The sequence below is a fragment of the Triticum urartu genome, chromosome 2 (genome assembly GCF_003073215.2).
Source record: "Triticum urartu cultivar G1812 chromosome 2, Tu2.1, whole genome shotgun sequence".
Lineage (NCBI taxonomy): Eukaryota > Viridiplantae > Streptophyta > Magnoliopsida > Poales > Poaceae > Triticum > Triticum urartu.
Genome location: NC_053023.1, coordinates 5,462,589 through 5,476,589, shown reverse-complemented (window position 1 = coordinate 5,476,589; position 14,001 = coordinate 5,462,589). Strand labels below are relative to the sequence as shown.

The 14,001-nt window shown below is 39.2% G+C and overlaps 1 protein-coding gene across 1 annotated transcript; it reads right to left on the bottom strand.

The window, feature by feature from the left end:
- Positions 1 to 3,691: 3,691 nt before the first annotated feature.
- Positions 3,692 to 13,711, bottom strand: LOC125534993 (ABC transporter B family member 4-like). The gene is made up of 12 exons (XM_048698053.1): positions 13,419 to 13,711; positions 9,456 to 9,510; positions 8,879 to 9,054; positions 8,547 to 8,768; positions 8,212 to 8,450; positions 7,600 to 8,125; positions 7,250 to 7,523; positions 6,515 to 7,145; positions 6,188 to 6,416; positions 5,074 to 5,340; positions 4,661 to 4,924; positions 3,692 to 4,574 (listed from the first exon to the last, which is right to left on the bottom strand). The coding sequence occupies exons 1-12, from the start codon at positions 13,656 to 13,658 to the stop codon at positions 3,921 to 3,923; spliced, it is 3,777 nt and encodes a 1,258-aa protein (XP_048554010.1). The 5' UTR covers positions 13,659 to 13,711; the 3' UTR covers positions 3,692 to 3,920.
- Between the last annotated feature and the right edge of the window lie 290 nt (positions 13,712 to 14,001).

Below are 14,001 nucleotides of genomic sequence, written 5' to 3'. Positions count from 1 at the left end.
ATAGATATAGACGAGAAACAAAAAGGAAGAAGAATAGAGAAAATATATAGTTTGGACCCTTCACGCTTGATCTCCATTACCTTCTTCGGCCCAGGGGATATAAGTTGGGCCTGGGCTAGCACCTCCAAGCAGTTCTTCTTTAAACTTCCATGTGAATTTTCAAAAAAAAAAAAGGTCAAGACCAAGATGTGTACAACAATTATTGGAGGGACGGGCAAGGCCTAGGTACACTATCGAACAACAGCGCACTGCACGTGCATATGAGTTTTGCAGATTTCCAGAACGTGTATAACTCGCTCGTTGCGAACTGTACGACTCGCTCACCACTACGGCACCGGCGCATGGGCCAGACCCATAACATGGAGCACGCACAGTGTTCATTTGTCGTTTTTGTTCTTTCCTATTGTTTTGCTTTTACATAGACTATTTTATCGTTTAGCACAGTCAATGTGTGTGTCACTGAAATAATGCCAACATTTATTTTAAAGCTTATTTTTTGTTTTAAAAATGAAAATATATATTTCAGAAATTAATTTACATTAAATGTTCATGTAATGTAAAAAAATTGTTCTCGTAGTTCGTAAAACACATTTAGATCAGTAAAAAATTGTCCATCACACTAATTAAATGTTCACTTGTTACAACATATGTTCATGACATTTTTCTAAAGGTATATACATTGTAAAAAAATTGTTACATAAGTTTGTAAAATGGTTTGTAGCATTCAAAGAGTTCTTGACATTTTATTAAAATGTTCGTGACACATCATAAATGTTTCACAAGTTTTTATAAAATGTTTGCGCTATTAAAGAAAAATGTTCAACGTAAATGGTAACATTTAGAATAGAAGTTACAGAAACAAAAATGCAAATAATATATTGATTAAAGAAAGACATTCAACCGAAAAGAAATCAAAAGAAAACTAAAAACATACAAGAAACCCGTAACGTTCCAGGTCAGTTAACAGTAAGAAGAGAAAAATTCAACGTATAGCAACCATGACAAGCGTTCCTATAGCGACTGAGCAAGCGTGCATGCTAACTAAGTACTCGTTTGATAGGTCAGCCCATTTGTGGCGACTGCCGGCGGCAAGATCTATAACCGTCTCGGAGGGGACGAGGTATAGCTGCAGCACAAGTGCAGCAGGTTTTTGAAAAGGGACTCGGTCGTGATTTATAACTTGTTATTAATATGAACCCTATTAAATAAGATTTTCTTATTTTTACCTGCTCTACCTTTTTCTGATCTAGCTCAGTTATTTCATCTCGTAGAATCAACATTTTATTTGGTAGGGTTTGTGCGAGGAGAAGCCAATGGGCCATGGTATAGCCCAAGTGTCCATGGAGAAGAGAATCATGTAATCCAATCGAATCTAGACCGCAGAAACTCATAGACATGGGGGAGCTCCTATCGGTTCGCTATGTGCTGGCAATCAGCCAGGGCACACCCCCTTCCCCCACCTGTCCCTTTTGTGCCGGCCCATGCGCGGGGCGGGACGCGTCCTGTTTTCCATTAGTTTTTTTTCTTTTGTATTTTCTTTTTTGTATTTGTTTTTCTCTTTAAAATAATATTGATTTGAAAAAGATCCAAATTTCAAAAACATTGTGAATTTTGAAAAAAATGTTCAATAAATCAAAAAAATCCTTGAAATTTTCCCATAATTTTCAAAAAAATATATTGATATATTTTTTGTGGTTTTGAAAAAATATTCACGAATTCAAAATGTTCATGAATTTTTAAAAAATCACACAAAAATAAAAAACAATTGTGAATTACAATACATGTCCATCAATTCGAAAAATGTTCATTGATTTTGAAAAAAATTCATGCATTTCACAAAAATGTTCATCAAACAAATAATGTCGGTGAATTTCAAAAATTGTTCCCAAAGTTCAAAAACTCGCCGATTCAAAATTGTTTGTCAATTAAAAAAAGTTGATGAATTTGAAAAAGATGTTCGCAAAATTCAAAATGAAAAAACGGAAGAAAAATGAAATGGAAAAGGAAAAGAAAAAACTAATAAGAAAAATATTTAAAAAGAAAGGAAATGAGGAAATTGAGTAAAGCAGAGAAAAACTGAAAGGAGAAAAGAAAAAACAACTGGAAAGGAGATACTTGGGTCCGCTGAAAATGTGTACGTACTTAGCTGGAGGGGGTACGCGCCAGGTCCGGCTAACGCACCGACTCTTGCTTCGGAGCTGATAGACGCGACCTGCGCAACATGGGAAAGACAGAGGGTTCTAGTGACTTTTATGCCCATGAATGCGGAAGTTATACTTGATATTCCTTTGTGCATGAAGAATGTTGATGATTTCTGGAGTTGGGGTCATGAAAAGAACGGTATATTCTCCGTTAAATCTGTATATCGCATGCTTGTGAGTACACGGCAGAGAAGAGAAGCGTGGCTAGAGAACAGGGCCGGCCCCTCCAGCTCGGCAATAGGAGAAGGGGGATGGAAAAGGCTATGGAAGACAGAAGTGCCAGGGAAGGTCCGTATATTCCTCTGGAGATTCTCAACACAATCCATACCAACCAACGATGTAAGAGCACACCGGCATATGTCAGATTCTATAGCATGTGGTATGTGCGGTTCTCCAGATTCATGGAGACATTCCCTCTTGGAATGTACTATGTCAAGATGTACTTGGGCTCTAGTGGATGACGAACTGGCGCAAACCCTAGCAACTATTACCGAACCAAATGCAAAACAGTTGTTATTTACCCTCATGAGTTCATTATCGCATGAACTTTTTGTGAAGCTAGCGGTTACTCTGTGGTCTAATTGGGCAGCACGACGGAAAGCTATTCACGAGGGGTTATTCGAAAGCCCCAGACTATCAATGGATTCATCAACAGATATCTCCAGGAGCTAAATATGTTGTCTTCACCTACTCCAGCGTTGAACCAGCGAGCTGCTCCTACAACTAACGCAAGCGCCCAACGCCCAAAAGCACCGCCACAAGGCTATGCAAAAAATCATGTCGATGTTGCTTGTCGCAAGGGACTTGGGGCCTCTGTGGCTGCTGTATGCAGAGATGCAGTGGCAACTTTTTTGGTAGCTCAGCCCTTGTCATCGGGGGAGTTGATGACCCTGATATTCTGGAAACCATAGCATGCAGGGAGGCGCTCGCGTTGGCACAAGGTCTTAACATCCACAATCTAGTTGTTGCATCAGATTCTAAGTGGGTAGTTGGAGCTATCAACAACTGGGGCCGGGGCACTAATGGCCCCATCATCACCGAGATCAATAGTGTAGCTATTTCCTTTAATTGTATTTTTACTTTTGAAGGCCGTGCCGTTAATGTTGAAGCACATAGATTAGCCAAGTTCGCACTCTCATTAGGCATGAGATGTCACCCATGACCAGAGTTATATCCCACACACTGTGGTTTTTACTGAATAAAACTTGGTTTTACCTAAAGAAAAATTTGTGGTCAACGGTTTCCCGGACACCGGCCGGCCACAGCGTCGGGGGCCGAGCACACCTCCATACCGGCGGCTGTTGGGAGTCACCGAGCCTCTGAATCCTCTTAGATATCGTGACATTGCTCACTGCTGGTTCGCTGGCAAGTATTGATTCCTGACATTTCCTTACGCATTTGCTTGCACTGTATGTAAGATCAATTCCTCAACTGTAGATAGATTTTAGCCAGAAAAACAAGAGCTACAGACATCTCCACACAATAACTCCTGAAGGGGCGATCTTTAATTATTTATATAAGTATTACAGCACAAAACTACACTGCTCTACACATAGCAGGAAATGTACGTTTGAGAACCAGAATCAAAATCTAAAGCAGAAGCAGAATCTCTCCTTGTAAATGCGAGCAACCTTACATCAAATAGACTTAGACAGCTAGATACAGCAAACTGGGCGCGGTGTACCACGTGTGTACAGATAGGAAATGACCATGCTCATCCTAGGCATTTTCATGGTGAGCCGAACGAAGTTCAACTAGTGAAGCGTACACTCCATCTTTGATGTTCATCAGGGACTCGTGTCCCCCTTTCTCCACAATCACGCCATCCTTGAGGACTGCAATGATATCGGCGCCTTTGATCGTCGAGAGGCGGTGCGCCACGGCAACCGTGGTCCTGCCGATCATCACATGATCCAAGGCATGCTGCACGATCCGCTCAGATTCAGCATCCAAGGCGCTGGTCGCCTCGTCGAGCAGCAGTATCTTCGGGTCTTTCAGTATGGCCCTTGCGATAGCCACCCGCTGCTTCTGGCCACCAGATAGTTGTATCCCTCTCTCCCCAACAGAGGTTTCATATCCTTGAGGAAGGCTTGATATGAACTCGTGCGCATTGGATGCCTTCGCCGCTGCAATGAGCTCCTCCTCACTGACTTCCCCGTCCTTTCCATAGGCTATGTTGGCACGAATTGTGTCATTGAACAGTACAGGCTCTTGGCTCACCAGTCCAGTTTGCTTCCTCAACCAGTTGGTGTTTAAGCTATTGATTTCCACTCCATCCAATAAAATGGTTCCTGAATCCGGATTGTAGAATCTCTCCAGCAGTGCTATTACTGTTGACTTGCCACAACCACTCTCTCCAACGAGTGCAATAGTCTATAGGACCATAACAAAAGTAAGCTACTAACTGCATGATTGTAGTAAACATAACAATGCGATGAGTATATGAGAAGTAGGCAAACCTTTCCATGGGGAATGTGCAGAGTAAAGTTGTTAAAGATTACAACATCTGGGCGTGTTGGGTAGTTGAAGCTGACATGTCGAAAATTGATGTCGCCCTTGACCTCATCTAAAGTCAAACCCTCATTGCTACTCGAGTCGATTTCAGACTTCCGGTCCAGCAAAGCAAATATGGAGATAGCTGAATCCTTTGCTTTTTTTGAATCGGATGCCATTGCACTTGTTTGAGATATTCCCATAGTTGCTAACACCAGTGCGAAAAAAACCTTCAAAGCATATATGACTTACTATGTGAAATGACCTCGTGAAATTTGTGACGGTGGTTAATCATGGAGGGTTAAGAATACAAAAATAAAATACTAAGAAAAGAATCCTCAACCAGAAACTTCACTGCTGAAATAGTGCATATGTGTACCTCAAAAACATCACCAAAATTTGATTTGCCATGGCGCACGAATTGCCCTCCAACATAGAAACAAAGACTGTATGTAAGGTACAACATCAGGAATGAAAAACCAAATCCAATGCCCCCGACTATTCCTGTTTTGAATCCTTGATTCTTTGAGGCTTCACATTTCTGCTCATATATTCTGGTAATTCTTTTTTCAGAACAAAAAGAAGCTACAGTCCTTATACTACTAACTGCATCTGTGGCCACTTGACTCGCATCTTCATGCATCATCTGGAGATTGAGAAATCCATTATCAGAAACTAAAAAAGTGTTTATAAAATGAAAAATAATTATCTAAAGTGTTGATTATTACGATGCTTGACAAAGTAAAAAACGCATTTTGTAAACTTAAACAGATTATTTTTAATCTTTAATGTTGTATAAATGGATCTGCCGTGGTTCATCCACCCATTCCACTTTCCTCTTTCACCTTGATACAAATCTTGAACAAATAATTAATGACAACAAAGCTCCCCACATAAAAAACTAAGTTCACCACCTCCTTCAAAATTTATAGTGAATATGTATCATGGCACATGTGAGAACAAAGATAAGGTGTGACTATGGAGTTGCTGACATGGTGCAATATTTTAAGGAGAGCAAGAACAATGAGTCGTGACACTGACCAAGAAGGAAGTCAGATGTGCACAATAGCGTATGAGATATATGAACCTTGACCAAAAATAATCCATAGAATAGCACGGGTAATGAGCTGGTAGTTCTAGCTTGACAGTGGAAGCTATGCATGCACTGCTTCATTACTCCCTTTGGATCCCCAAAAGGTGTCTTTTCGGAGATAGTAATTATCAACAAGTTTTGGAACAATGGCAACTAATATCTTTAAATTTATATTTATCTAAATGATTTGGATAAATTTGTCTCACAAGGAACTTCCACAATGTATAGTTTTCTTCGTTTTTTATGCCTATTGTGGTGAAATTAGTGGCAAATTCTATTTTGTAAAGGCCTATGTCCAAAAAATTAATCTAACTATAGGGTGTAACATCTAGTTTTAGGTTTATTCTCAAAATGTCTTATAACTTGAGGAACATCCCAATAACTTTCTTTAATGAATTACCTTAGCGTCTTGACTGAAACCATTCAAGAACTTCACATTGGCATAACCTTGAATACCAACAAGTGGAATCACACATATGATAATAAATGCAAGTTTCCAGTCAGCAATCATAGCAATGACAACTCCCGTGACTAGTGTTGAGATAATCTGAACCATTAAAGACAAGTTATCTCCCACTAAACGTCGAACATTCGAAGCATCAATTGACAGTCTTGCACCAAGTGCTCCGCTGTAAGACATAATTTGGCAATTATTTAAAGTACCTCAAAGTAAAGTTCAAAATATATAGAATAAGAAGAAGAAACCAAGAGAAAAGATGCAACACACCTGGAATTCCTAGGGTCATCAAACCAAGCGACTTCTTGGTGCACAATGCTTTGAAATGACAAAGCTCGGATGCGCTCTATAAGCTTCCCACCAGCTAATCCAAACAAGAAGAACTCTGCTGGTATTGCAATTATCGATATGATGCCCATTAACACACACATCAGACCCCAAAAGCTAGTATCCTTTTTGAGTTTATCTGGTGGCTCATAGAAAGCTTTAATGGCACCCGAAAGTATTAAACCGAACACCGGGAAAAACACTCCATGGACTGCTGCAGCCAGGGATCCTAACAGAAGAAAAGGTACCTCTGGCTTGTTAAGAAGAGCTAGACGTACCATAGGAGCTTTCTTTGAGACCTCACCATCACCACTCTGCTCTTCCTGATTCTCCCCATGTGTTTCATTTCCTCCGGGCAATTCCATTGCACTAGGAAACCCAAAGGGGAGTGTGAAAGAGTGCCCACTACTATTGCCTACTGAACCACTAATTGACCGCTTCATTGACAAGCTTTTACTTTTAGACCTTGGAGTAGACAATCGGTGGTCTATTTTCTTCTCTTCGTGACTTTCTTGTAGCAGAACAAGTTGAGAGTACGCACCATCTAAGTTTAGCACCAATTCATCATGGGAACCTATATAAAAAGTGCATTCCTCACAATAGTTAGAAACTGAAACATCTAATTAAGATGTGAAAATAGGTTTTTGATAAAAAAAGTGATAGAAATGAAATACTGACCTTGTTCAACTATCTTTCCGTGTTGAACAACTGATATGCAATCAGCATTCCTCACAGTAGTGAGACGATGTGCAACCACAAGCGTAGTTCTGTCCACCATGATCCTATCTAGTGCCTCCTGAACTATCCTCTCCGACTCCACGTCTAATGCGCTGGTAGCTTCATCTAACAAAAGTATTTTGGGGTTTTTAATGATTGCTCTCGCAATTGCAATCCTTTGCTTTTGCCCCCCTGAAAGTTGAGCACCACGTTGGCCAACCATTGTGTCATAACCCTAGAAGGAGATAAAGTACATATTAGCACTTAGTTCGAGCTGGAAAAAAATTAATTGCACAATGTTTTTAACGCACATTGGGCAACTTGTCGATGAAAATCGTTGCATTTGCTAGCTCAGCGGCTCTCTTGATCTCCTCAATTGTCGCGTCCTCTTTGCCATATGTTATGTTATCTTTAATTGAGGTCATAAATAGCACGGGCTCTTGGCTAACAAGACCAATTTTCCCTCTCACTGAATCAAGATTTAAACTCTTGATATTGATCCCGTCAATCAAAACCTCACCATCATGTGGATCATAAAATCTTTCTACAAGAGTAACCACAGTTGACTTGCCACTCCCACTCTCCCCAACTATAGCCATTGTAGTGCCACTAGGCACATGTAGTGAGAATCCATCAAATATCAGCTGCTCGGGCCTTGCTGGGTAGCTAAAATACACATCCTTCAGCTCAACTTCACCCCTCATATCTTCTAATTGCTTACCGATATTGTCATCGGGATCAATTTGTGGTTTCCTCCTGATTGTTGTGAATAATCTGTGTGCTGCTGATTGTCCTTCTACAAAGGCAGTCATACACGGTGCTGCATTACCTAAACACCTGCCTCAAATGGGTGATAATTATCACATTTAGCAATATGATATTGAACATATGAATTCTAGTTCAAGGTAAGAGTAAAGACTGACCCTGCCCCAATCATCATAGCCAATAAGACTGTGATGGTTTGTCCTCCTGTGTATCCTTTTGTAAGAGCCAACTTTCCACCGTACCATATGGCTAAACCATAGCTAGAGAAGAGTACAAAGAAAACAGAACCCATGCCAAAGCCATTAGCAAGTCCTTCCTCAACAGCACTTTTGTATGATTTATGTATTAGTTTATTGTACGTTGTGATTTCCTTCTTCTCCCCATTGAAAGAAACGACCTATTTGCATATATGACCACATCATAAATTAGAGAGTGCACATACATTCATTTATAATAGCCATTGTTCATAACTCGTTTTGTGAATTGAACTTACTGTTCTCATGGCGCTAATTGTCTGTTCGACAACATTCCCCGCATTACTGTATGATGCTTGACCCCTGCTAGAGATTGTGAACAGCAATTTTGCAACTACTGCTCCAGTAATTACAACTAGAGGTATGCATGCCAACATGACAAGAGATAGAAGCCATCCTTTCACAAAACCTACAATGAAACCACCAACGAAAGTACCCACAAGTTGTTGGAACTTGCCAACCTGAAGAGTTTTAGAGTGCATGTCTACGTTAATTTAAATATGAGTTATAATGAATACAATTTTTGCTTTTTTCTTATCTGCTGGTCACTAGACTTGGAGAAAGTCCTTACCTTCTCACCAATAGCATCTTGAACTAGGACAGTATCACCAGACATTCTTGAAACTATCTGCCCAGTTGTCATTTCTACATCAAAGAATGATATATCTTGTCTCAAGACAGATCTGAGGTATAGAGAGCGAATGTGTGTCGCCTGCCTTTCGCCGGTAAGTGTCCAACATGACACCTCTGCATAGACGACAAGTTGGCTTGACAGTTATCCCACCTTGACATGATAAACACTAGACATATGGTTTATATATGATCAATTATTTTCTATTGAATGCATTACATAAGCAAAAAATTGCCGTCGTGATTGCTAATGTAATTTCATCTATCTTCTTCTAGTGAAACACAAAACATGTGAACATTATTTATCTTATATTCAATGGTTTTTCTATCTATTTTGGATAAGAACTTTAGCAACACAAACTAGAATTTGCGGGATGACGTTACTAACTTGCAAATTTAAATCACTAGCATGCATGTGTATTACTGCCATCTTTTCAAACATGGCCAACAGCTGGCTAGTGTCATGGCAGGTGACGGAAAAACATATGATTAGGCGGACGAAGTGTGATCATGCTCACGGAGAAAGGAGACGACTGCTGTTGCGATACCCAAGTAGACAAACTGCAGAACCACCTGCATAAAAAGAAATGGCAATGAAGTGAACAATGTTTTCCTGTGTTTTCCATCTTACAACCATGTATATGTGCAAAGAAATAAATCTTAACTATTTATGTAGATACGTGATGATATGTGGTTAAAGAGCTTCCAGCTTGCTAGAAATTCTTCCAAATGGTAGACCGAATTACGATCAATCCATGATGATCACACATATGTGTAGATCTTGTAGACATGTATACTAATATATATACAAGTGTCTTGGACTACAAATAAATACCACTCGTTGAGGTAACTTGTCGATGAAATTAAGAAATTCGATTTCCTAATTTTATATCCGTGTAGAATGCTAGAGCACACAATTGTGTTCGTGTGGATCAGTTGGTGTATTTCTTACAAGATATTGTAGGTGTTTTTCTTCAGCTGGAATCATGGACAAAATTGATGAAGCAACAGTCACTTATTTTAATCCAGGTCCTGATGGTAAACTGATAATGCAAGGAAAATGCAATCCATTTGTAAGGGGGATGGTATGAATCGTCGCCATCCCTAAGATGGTGAAGCGGACAAGTGACAGCTAAGCTAGGTATTGGCAATCTCTTCATTGTGTCCTCATATTACTTTAAAATTTTGGCATGTCAATTTCGCCTTTTATGAGTTGATGGACCACCGACCTCACATACTCCCTCCATTCCACAATGTAGTGCTTCCTCTATCCTCGTGCTTCAACTTTGACCGTAAATTTAACTACCAAGACCGATTGCGGCGGGAACAAAAGTTATATCAGTGAATTCGTATTCGAAAGAAGTTTTTGATTATACAATTTTTTTCTCCCGCGGCAGTCGGTCTCGTTGGTTAAATTTATGGTCAAAGGTGGACCTCGGGAAGCGCGGGCGCACTATATTTTGGAATGAAGGGAGTACCAATTTGAAGGATCGGCATTATAATACTCCCTTTGTAAACTTTATAAGGACGTTTTAGGTCACTAGGTCACTAAAATGTACAGAGGGAGTATTCTCTTTATTTTAAGAGAATAGTGGATTGGCTTGTGACACGCGGGGGCAGTCTATTGTGACATCTAGAATGGGGAAGTGTAAAAATGAAATATACTCCAACCCCATATATGGTCTTTAAGTTTTGCTAAATAAGCCTGCAAGAAAAGTTTTTTTTAGATATGCAAAAACTATAGTTCGATTCGTGAGTTGATTTACCGTCTATAAGTGGTATGGCACGAGGTTACAGTGCTACATGAATAGCATACTATTTCATAGAATTAAAATTTGAACAAAAAAACCAAATGTTCAATTGTACCTGACAGTAGATAAGTTTTCCAAATTGATATGTATTTAGAAGGATATGAGCAGGACTATTGTTGATATGTCTACGTTGGCAAGTGGTATGTTGGATAAGATAGTACTTCTGCTATTCAAAATTAGCTAAACATTTTACATGCAAAAATTGTAATATGGAGTTTTTAATCATTTCTTTTGTATGAGTATAATAAAAAATAATAAAATTATAATATCTATAAGAGAATTTGATGAATATAATTAGACAATTTTCACCGACCAATCTGTATTTTCTACACATACTGCATGTCAAAGTAAGATAACATTGGGTGGACGCTTTCTAATACATTATCAATTTTTAGCAAAGGAAATATGTTGCAGACACATTTAGTATAGTAGTGTATTGATGTGCTCACATTAACAGGGGCTTCTATTTGTGACACCGATGAGTGGGCACCTCTTGTCATTTGCTATCTATAAAAATTATAAATATTTTATTGCAAAGAAAGAAAACAAAAAGGAAAGCAAAATTTTAAAAACCAAAAATATCCCGATGAAATCCATAAAGAAAAATGCAGAAAACTAATAAAAGAAAACATAGAGAAACAGAAAAAGAACAACCCAAACCTTCCTAAAGCTTCCCAAAACCGCTACCCTCTCTCACTATTTTTTCAAATACTTGACATCTTTTTAAATGCACATTTTAACGCGGACCATTTTTTGATACACGTTGAACATTTTCCAAATACATGATGAACATTTTTAAATTACACACTTGAACATTTTATCGAATACGCGTTGAATATATTTTTTGAATGGTATGAAACATCTTTTTACTTTCAAGAATGTGATCTTACATGTGTAATATTTTTCTGAACAGTGCGAAACATTTGAAGAAAAATATTAAAACATTTTTTACATTGTCTAACCATTTTTCAAAATATAACGAACATACTTTTCAAACACGCGAACATTTTTCTTAAATTTCACATACCATTTTTGGATGGTACAAACCATTTCTTTCCATTAGGCAACCATTTTTTTACATTATGAAGCATTTGTTTAATATCATGAATTGTTTTTTGAAAGGCGTGAACATTTTTCAAAAGTTGCAAAGTCTTTTTTGCACTGTATTAAGATTTTTAGGTGTGTGATGAATAGATTTAAAATATGAAGTAATTTTTTTGGCAATAAATGGTTACAGAATATTTCAAAATATAAATGGACGAAACTTACGAACAAACGCTAGTTAATGAACTAACGCGACTGGGTTGTCCCACTTCAAACCCTGCCCAAAGTGTTTTGAGGAGCCCCCGCAAGGGTCACTTTGGTGCGCAGTGAGCGCACCACTTCAGCCATTGCCACGTGTCATGCTCGGGGCACTCCTTATGAATTTTGTTTTTTATTTATTTCCCTGTACGTGTCTTCAGCTTTTAGATGATTTTTTATTTATTTTTTGGCTTTTCGGTTTTCCCTTATTTTTCTTAGATTTTGGATAAAAATAAATTTTGAAAAAAGATTGCGCAAGAAAAATGCATTTTTCCTTCTGCGAGAGGCACGGTCCTGCCTCTCGAAAAGGAAAAAAAATGTGTTTTCTGTTTTTTTACTTCTGCGGAAGGCACGGATTTGCTTCCACGTTTTCTTCTTTTTACGCAAGAGGCGCGGATTTACTTCTCGTGGAGGCACGGATTTGCTTCCGTGAGACTTGGAAAAAACTGCATTTTCAAGAGCAGCGATTGTGGAGTACCAGGGAGTCCACCAAATTAACCTCAAGATGGTTTGCTTTTACATGGCATATGTATCATGCTTTATGTACTCCATGTGCTTGTAAATAGATGACATTTTGGATATTCATGTGGTCTCTTTCATCCTAAATAGATAGGGGTTTGAATATGGTATGGTATCCAATATGTAATTTTGATCATCATTTGTCACATAGATATATCCCAATGAGAATTAACAAAATTATGATATTACCAAAATGGGTTCATGATAATATAAGAATATTAGCTTCAGATGGTGCACGGGCATAGAATAGGCCGTTTAAGACAGCTAACTGCCACATGGTTTCAAAAGGCCATTAATGGTAAGGCAGAAATTATTGTTTATTTCAATCACAAATACACCTACATCGCAAAATGGATCCGGGTGACAACAACATATCATACACGGTTGGAACTGACAGCCCATGTGGAAAAGGTTCCCACTTAGTAGGCCTGTTAGGCTTTGGTATAAGTTTAGATCAACCCCCCCCCCCCCCTCTCCTCCCAACACACCACACACATACATCACAAAACCCCAACTGCAGTTGCGTTAGTATAATACGAGTCAAAATTGGAGAAATACTTCCTCCGTTCACAAATATATATAAGATGTTTTGGATATTTTAGTATAGAACACATACAACCTAAATGAGTAAACAAACACACCTAAAATGTGTCTATAACTCTATATACATCAATATAGAAAAAGTTGAACATCTTATATTTGCGAACGGAGGGAGTAGGACTGAACATAATCTAGGATAGAATCTAGTATTTACGAATGGACGTAGCAATACACACAGACGTGGTTGCAAAAGGTATAACAGATATCAGTAAGCGCCCGCCATGGAAGTTGAGACCGGATGGGGCTTACTTTGTTGACGCGCTGAAGGACGTCACCGTCGGTGGCGTCGCCAAAGGCGTTGATGGTGGCGCCGAAGACGATTGTCATGAGGGGCTGCGACAGACCGTTGGCCAGCGCGGCCACCGTGCCGACCAGCATCAGCAGCAGGTCCGTGCCGTCGGCGTACCGGAACATCCCCATGAAGGACACCTTCTCTTGCTGCCCCAGGCTCTCCTCCTCCCCCTCGGCAGCCACTGCTGCTGTGTCCATTGCTAGCGGGGTAGCTCGTCCCCAACCCACTGCTTTGTTTGTCTAAAGCCTGAGTCTCACAATTGAAGTTCTCTGTTTGGATTAATCTGCAGGGTATTTATGCTTGGGCTGGCCAATGCTTCGAGATACAAGTGGGCATATTATTATACCGTTGCGACCACATGCATGCACTCGTCTCAAAAAAAAAACAACATATGCATGCACTCTGTTGCCAGAGTGGGGTATAGTTACGCTCCACTAAGACCAAAGAGTAGGGTCTGACGCAAATGGATTATGAAAAGTGTTATTTCTGGGCCGACAATGTTATTGAAGTTTATTCTTAATTTAACAGTTCAACAAATAG

Excerpts from the sequence above, each read along its gene's own strand:
- LOC125534993 (XM_048698053.1), bottom strand. The coding sequence starts at position 13,658 with ATGGACACAGCAGCAGTGGCTGCCGAGGGGGAGGAGGAGAGCCTGGGG. Across the intron at positions 8,769-8,878 it reads AAGATGCTATTGGTGAGAAG|GTTGGCAAGTTCCAACAACT; the intron begins GTAAGGACTTTC and ends AAAACTCTTCAG. Across the intron at positions 8,126-8,211 it reads GCTATGATGATTGGGGCAGG|GTGTTTAGGTAATGCAGCAC; the intron begins GTCAGTCTTTAC and ends CATTTGAGGCAG.